The 7986-nt window shown below is 38.6% G+C and overlaps 1 protein-coding gene across 1 annotated transcript; it reads left to right on the top strand.

The window, feature by feature from the left end:
* Nucleotides 1–906: 906 nt before the first annotated feature.
* LOC125469202 (proline iminopeptidase-like) lies at nt 907–3000 on the top strand. Its single transcript, XM_048566264.1, has 7 exons — nt 907–917; nt 1766–1865; nt 2168–2266; nt 2354–2464; nt 2559–2621; nt 2747–2839; nt 2944–3000. The coding sequence occupies exons 1-7, from the start codon at nt 907–909 to the stop codon at nt 2998–3000; spliced, it is 534 nt and encodes a 177-aa protein (XP_048422221.1).
* The last annotated feature ends 4986 nt before the right edge of the window (nt 3001–7986 follow it).

Raw genomic sequence — 7986 nt, 5'->3', positions numbered from 1 at the left:
AAAAATCAAGCTCATAGTCAGGCACGGGATGGGATGATCCGCAGGTGGTCTGCTATTGCCTGCCCCTTGCCTTTCTCATTTAGGGCTTCTGGGTGACGTACACAATATCGAACTCTGAGAGTAACATCCGCCACCTTGCTGTACGGCCCGTGAGGGCTGGCTTTTCAAAGAGATACTTCAGCGGGCCCATCCTTGCAGCATGGTCGTATAGTTCAACATGTAGTGGCGTAGGCCTTGCGAGGCCCGTGTAAGAGCACAACAGGTCTTTTCTAGAACCGTATACCTTGTCTCATAATCAGTGAACTTCTTGCTGAGATAGTATATGGCTCTTTCCTTCCTACCCGTTTCATCGCGCTGATCAAGGACACAACTCATGGATGCTTCCATTACTTACAGATACATCAGGAGAGGTCGACCAGGCGTTGGCGGTACCTGGATGGGAGGATTGAGTAGATATTTCTTAACTTTGTCAAACGCCTTTTGGCAATCCTCGTTCCTTGTGTCTATCTTTTCTGAAAGGCGGGGTATTCTTTCTGAGCAGTTTAAAGATCGGCTCACAGATGGGTGTGGGCTGGGCAATGAACCTGCTGATGTATTGTAGCCTGCCCAAAAAAGCCCAGATTTCTTTCTCTGTCTTTGGTACCGGCATGTCGATAATTTCTTTGCCTTTTGCAGGTCGACTTCGATTTATCTTCTGCTGACAATGAACCCGAGTAGCTTACCTGACAAAGCACCAAAACCCCTCCCGGCTTTCTTTTTCGGATGAAGACGAAGACTGTATTTCCGCAATCTGTCAAACACTTTCTTCAAATTCACGGTCTTCTTAAGCCCAAGACTTGGCGATCGTGTCATCGACATAGATAGACCTCCATTTCCTTGTGAATCATATCATGAAACAGCGCAGTCATGGCTCGCTGGTACGTCGCCCCGGCATTCTTTAGACCAAACGGCATCACCTTGTAACAGAACGTGCCCCCCTATCCGATATGGTGATAAACGCTCTGTCTTCCTCGGCCATCTTGATCTGGTTATATCAAGAGAAAGCATCCATAAAGGACAGCATCCCATGTCCAGCGGTGTTGTCCACCAGAACATCGATGTGCGGAAGAGAAAAAGAATCTTTTCGGCTTGCCTTGTTTAGGGTCTTTTGACTCACGGAACCTGCTTTATGAGGGAAAAACCGTTCTCGAAAAGCGTGACCATCCCGTTGAATCTCGTTACCCTCCCGTGTGGTTATGGGGGCGCGCCCGCTTTCCACTATTATGGAGCCGGGCCGCAAGCAAGTGAATGCGATCCCGCCCTCCATCAGCCGGTGTGTGTGAGCTTCGCTCCTTATAGCTCTACACCGCCGCCGGCCACTTTAGCTCCTCTACCATATGATTCATTCTTTGGAAGTTAGGCACGTGACTCGATAGCGCAGGCACAAGACCTTTGAATGCAAACAAAGAATGGCGAGACCGCATATAGTTTGGAACCCAAGCTTACCTTATTATTATTCAAAGGGGAAGGTTTGATAAAGGAGCTTTTAAGCCCTTTTGCTGAATTGTTGGTCCGCAGCCCCGCCCTATAGAATGAATAAGTAGAATGAATAAGGAGAGGCCTGTTGATGACCGAGCCACTCTTATACTACTCCTTACCTCACCCCCCCCCTTGTCACTTAAAGGGCGAAGTCGCTGAAGCGAGTCTAAAGGCCAAAGAGTGATCTTTGAACGCTACTACGCATCCTTACTAATAGTATAGTGTAAGGTAGGTTTGGGTATAGCAGGAACCTGTATCCGAATATCGAGCCCTACAATTCCGGGTTTCTTAAGGTTTCCGATATTCACACAATCTATTGGGAGCAGTCTGGAAATCCCGACGGCCATGTGAGTTGCGATTCTTCGTCCAAATAAACGACGTAGATTTGAGATTGTTGTTCGAATTTGTAGTTTTTTTCGGATACAAATTTGAAGCTTTTCAGTTTTGTTCACTAGAGTCTGATTCTTCAGTTATCTGAGATTTCAAATTCTGTATTTTTAGAAAACGGGGATTTTTGAATCCTCGGAAAGTATTAGGATTTGGAAATGAACTCTGCTGGAGAAGGCGGCTTTGTGTCGAAAATACCATATTAACCGTGTTGGGTTGGGTTACTGGTCTTTGGTTTAAAATCTTGTGAATTATCCTGCAGCCTGTAGTTTTTCTTCATGGAGGTCCAGGAGGAGGAACTTCACCAAGTAATCGAAGATTCTTCGATCCTGAGTTTTACCGGATCATTCTATTTGATCAGGTTGCTAATCCAACCTTTATGATTAGTTATTAGATGCATTTTAGTTCGTCCTACATTTGATATCTGAAATTATTTCGTTATTACTAGAGGGGTGCGGGGCAAAGTACCCCACATGCTTGCTTGGTTGAAAACACGACATGGGATCTCATTAGTGACATTGAAAAGCTCAGGGAACACTTAGAAATTCCAGAATGGCAGGTCAGTAGGTTGTTTATAGCTTTCGATAAAGAAAAAGCATGCTTCTTTCATATTTCCGATTCTAAATTCATAGGATTTTGGTTATTTCATCCAGGTTTTTGGTGGGTCATGGGGGAGCACACTTGCCCTTGTATATAGCCAATCGCACCCTGACAAGGTGCATAGTTTTGTTGATTTACATTTCTTTTGTTGGGATTCCGATTCTCTTGATACAGGTCATCTGCACTTTTTAATTCTCTACTATATGATTCAACTTTTGACTATTCTGTCATGCTTGTATAGGTTACCGGAATTGTTCTTAGAGGGATTTTTCTTTTAAGAAAGAAGGAGATTGATTGGTTTTATGAGGGTGGTGCTGCTGCCATATACCCAGATGTTATGCTACAATTCATTTGTGTTGGCATGAACCATATAATCTACCTTATGGATTGCTCCCCTAAATTCTTATAATTTTCAAGTACATGTTCATCGTTTCTCAGAACCTTTTAGCACTGAACGATTACTGCACTATTCTTACAATTGCATTAAACATATAAGAAGTGCAATGTGGAATTTCCATTATTAACAAAGGGTTGTTGGAGGCTTGCATTTCTGATGTAGTGATGTTAGAAGTTGATAGAACTCGTAAATGATTCCTATCTCGGTTAGAGATAGAGACAAATATGGCCCCGTACTGTTTATTAAAATATTAATATTTTGGAGGGTCAAATGTCTAAAACGAGCCAAATCAGTTGGAGATGACCTTAATTCCCTCCCTCAATCTCAACTGGGATACCCCAATTTGTTAAGAAGGTATCAGAGCAGGTTGTCCTACGTGTGAAGCCAAACGGTTACATGTGCTCCACGTCCTCCCATTGTACTATCCATGTGTTAGGCTTGAAAATTCGCCACACATAAGGGAGCGTGTTGAGAATAAGTCTCACATTGATAGGAGGAATGATCTTGTAAGAGCTTATAAGAGATTAAACTACTCATCATATTGCCAATTAATTTTATGATAAAACCTCAACTTCATTCATAGTCCCAAAAAAAATTTTGCAACTTGGGAGCAGTCAATGCTTTTCTACTCTGCTTCAAATTTGCTGTTCACTGAGTCATTTTCTTATGAAAAAGTGTTTTATAATTTACCCAAATGGTGGAGGAGATAGACACAGCTCTTGTTCAAGATACCAAAAAGTATTGACTCCACAAAGAGAAGCATCCCATCCACATCCACAAAGCCTCTCTCTCTCTCTCCATGGATCTCACAAGCCCCAGATGCTTTCAACCTCCATCTTTTATCTCATCCAGTGGGGTAAATATCCACATTTGGTTTTTTCCTTTTACCTTCATTTTGTTTTTACATTTGCCCATATGAGTTTTAATTACTCTTCCTTGTTTTCCTTTTTTTTTTTTCCTGTTGTTTTTGGTGTTTGTGATTCAGGAAACGCCATTGGAGAGCAACCGAAGCTTCTATGGAAAAACCAGTAACAACCCATTTGCTGACACATTTCCAGATCCTCTCTGCAAGCTCAACCTCAAGGAAACCTCTGATTTTGTCAAGTCACTCCCGGTCCCAAGAAATGTCACGTCAGCACAGCGGAGGGAGGGAGGAGTGAGCTCTGTGACACAGAGGAGAGCAGTAGAAGCTCCTCCTACTCCTGGAAGGCCAGTTTTCAGCTTCTCAGTTGGCAACTTTTCGAGAAAGAGCTTTCCTTCAAAGTGGGATGATGCTGAGAAGTGGCTCATAAGCACTTCCTGCCAAGAATCTCCTGCTCACACCATCAAGACACAATCAGATTCCACAAATATTTTTAACCCAAAACAATGTGAGGTTTTTGCTGAAAACTCAAGGGTCACAGAGGATAAGGTCTCAAAGGCGGTCTCAAGCTTCCAAAGATGTGTTTCTCTGAACAATTATCAATCTGCCAGAGCTTTCAATGGGGTCTCAACCACAGCTGATGTGCTTTTAAAAGGTTAAATATTTTACTTCAACTTTTGTGGAAGCTTCTCACCCGTTGGTGTTTGCATCACATGCCCCCCTTGTTGATCCACCTTCATCTTCCCGCCCCGGGGGGGGGGGGGGGTGGGGGGGTGTTGGTGGTGGTGGGGTTGGGGCGGATGCGTAGAATCTAGTTTTTACCTTCTATCTTTCAATTTCTGGAAAAACACACAAGAATTGTTCTAAGTTTACTAAGTATCTGCTTATGCAAAGAGAATTGGAGTCTTTAAATCTTCTAGCTGAAATAGTTACTGTTACATTGAAATTGCTTAATTTGATCATAACCAAATTTCTATGAACTGAGTTAATTTGTATTACAAAACTGAAATTTGGGTGTTTTGTTTTGTTTGTGCAGATAAGTTTGTCAACGACATAGAACCAATTTTACCCAATTCCAGGTACTTAGAGACAAATATTTTAAAAAAAATTGGGACCGTACGATCTTTGATGAACGGTTGTTATTAATTGATCCCCGGGATCCCCAATGAGAAGATCCAGATAGGATCTAATTCCAAGAGAAGGAATACACTTGTTGACAATAAATCATGTCTTTTCAATTTGAAGCGATAGTTTTAATTTATTCCTTACTCTTCTTTGGAGTATATGGAAAGAATTCCAACATTGGAATGGGAAAAATGAAAAACGCAGTTGTAAAGTTTCTCAATAATGGACGAAGCCAGGAGAAGGATGGTACTAGTGTAATTTTGATGCGGCTTGGGATGAAAATAGAAGTATTGGTGGCATTGGGGTGGTGATTTGGAATGATAGGGGTGATTTTGTGGCAGCCTTGGCAAAGAGGCATGATGCTAATCCTTCCCCTCTGCTGGTTGAGACTATCGCAACTAGGGATGCTGCTTGGTTGGTCAAGGAGAAGCAACTACATGCCTTGGTTTTCAAAAGGGATGCTTTACTTGTTATGGTAGCTCTTCAACATGATGGTCAACATGATCTCTCATCGTTCGGAAATATTCTAAATGATACTCGCTCGATGATTCAAGCATTGCCCCAATGGAAAGTTGGTTTTAACGGTAGGGAGACGAATAGAGTGGCGCACAGATTAGCACAAATGAGTTTGAGTTGTGATAATCCTATTCTTTGGCTTGAAGAACCTCCTGATGTAATTGTGAATCTTCTCTTTAAGGATAGTAATTCCTAATTTGTTTGGTGCGGAACACTCTCTTTTTCCTTTCGATTAGGTTGAAATTCCCGACAAGGTTTTATTGAGGCCCATTGTTTGCACCTTGTCCTCATTGATTGTACATATTTCTATCGTTAATGAATATTGTACATTTTCTCAAAAAAAAAAATAAAAAAAATTGAAGAGATGATTGTTGCGCAATAACCCAACTCTATTCTCTCCCAATACAAAATGCACGCATATACATATACAAATAATAAATATATATATTCTTGAAATATTCAACAACATTGAGTTTCACGTTACTAGCATCCTCACATCTATGAGAATTAGTTCAAATCTCAAACTCCAGAAAATCAATTGCAGTTGATGGCACATGCACTCTAAAATTACAGACATTCAAGCCTAACCTGTATGATGTTATTTTTCAGAATTTAATGAATTCAACATTCATTCATTCCATAAACCAATACAGTTTATCTTATGGATTATATTTGAGCAAGAGTAATGCTAGGGAGACTAAATTTGTAGATTAAATTTTAGAAACTAAAAGACATGGAAGTTAATAATTGGTTTATTACGTAAGCGTTGATAAACGTGCTTATTCCTACTGGTGACACATCATTTAGTTTACAAATTTAATCTCCCTAGCATTACTCTTTGAACAATCACGACTCACTTATTGGATAGTAACCCATGAATTACTCATGTCAAGCTGTCATAACATAAGTTTTGCAACTTAAAATAACTAAAAATATGAGTACACCCCTTAGAATTCAATTTTCTTTAACTAAAACCCATCATGGTAAGTTTCTTTAACAAAAACCCAATGACTAGGCTCTAACTAAGTAATATCCATAATTAAGTTTGACTTGGCAAAATTTATATTTGTTGATGTCTAAATTACCCTTAATAACACTTACTTTGGGTCTCTCACTTATTATCTACATTTTATTTTACATTATTTCATTCAGTTAAATGTCTTCAAATACCTTATGGGGATTTGGAAAAAAATTTAAATGTCATGATTCATATGCATTTAATAACAAAAATTTACATGATACCAATGTTCCTTATATATTTGTTTTCACATGATGCTAACAAGTAAATTAGTGTATCCTACAAATATCAAAAAGTTATTTTATTCAAAATTATCAATATTTTAAATATAAAATAGGTAAATTATTTTGCACAACATATATATAATAACAATATAAGTTCCTAGTAAATTATGTAATGATACATGCAAAATAATTTACCTACAAAATAAATAAATATTTTTTTATTCAAAATTAATTAAATACCAATATTTTTCAAATATATATAACAATTTACCTACATGCAAAATAATTTACCTACAAAATAAAAGAATGTAGATTGATTGCACACTCTATATAATAATAACAAAATGTGGCTAGTATATATGTATTATCACATGAAAAATAATTTACCCACAAAATAAATAAATGTTTTTAGCCAATTGATTCAAAATTAATTAATTACATATTATTTTACATAAAAATATAGATAAATTATTTGCACGCATATATATAATTTTAACAAAGTGCCTAATACATACATGCAAAATAATTTACCTGCAATGATTGTCAAACAAATAAACGAAATGAAACATATGATGGTAAGAGAAGTATAAAGTAGATAATTTTATAATAATAAGGCACTTATTTCCCACAATTATGGTGGATAATTAAATTCATTACATAATTAGAGTGTTGTGGCACAATTGTAAATAGTTTGAAAATAATAGGTATTTAATTGTTTACATGGCAATCTACTTCAAATTTGGGTTTTATTTGGATGTTTAAAATGAGATGGGTTTTTGTCAAGGAAATAAGTGTTGCATGGACTTATATCTGAGGGACCCAAAAATCATTGAGATTAAGTAGTGCAAAGAGATAAGCGTTAGAGGGAGGTGGGAGGATTCACTCTTGTTATGCCGAAGGAAAGGTAGCTCGGAGATTAGCAGAGGTTATGGAATCAACTCTCACTTGGCACGAGACACCGTACACTTCACAGAAGAACACTATATTGTATCCAACTGTCCTAGTGTCATCAATGGGCTGTGTCCTCGGCTTGGAGATTTCTTCACCAGTTCTCATAACCTCTTATTTTCCATCTTTTCCTCTCCTAGTGGCTTGGCTTGGTCTCGCTCCCTTCTTATAAGGTTCATGGCCCCTTTACAGAAACTCTATCATTGTCAGCGAACTCCAAGGACTCGTGTATTCCTATCCTTGTGACATGTGTTTTTAACACTCCCATTGACATGTTCTTTCCGCTTTTGCCCACGCGTTCATATTGAGGAACACTACGAGAATGTATTATGCTAAAAATTCATAAGTGTCACGACAAAATAGTCAATAAAAGTCAATATGTCAAAGAAAA

The sequence above is a fragment of a genome, unplaced genomic scaffold (genome assembly GCF_019419815.1).
Source record: "Pyrus x bretschneideri cultivar Hongxiangsu unplaced genomic scaffold, Pyrus_bretschneideri_v1 Contig408, whole genome shotgun sequence".
NCBI classification, from domain to species: Eukaryota; Viridiplantae; Streptophyta; class Magnoliopsida; order Rosales; family Rosaceae; genus Pyrus; species Pyrus x bretschneideri.
Note: the sequence above shows the minus strand (reverse complement) of the source record. Positions and strands in the feature narration are given on the sequence as shown.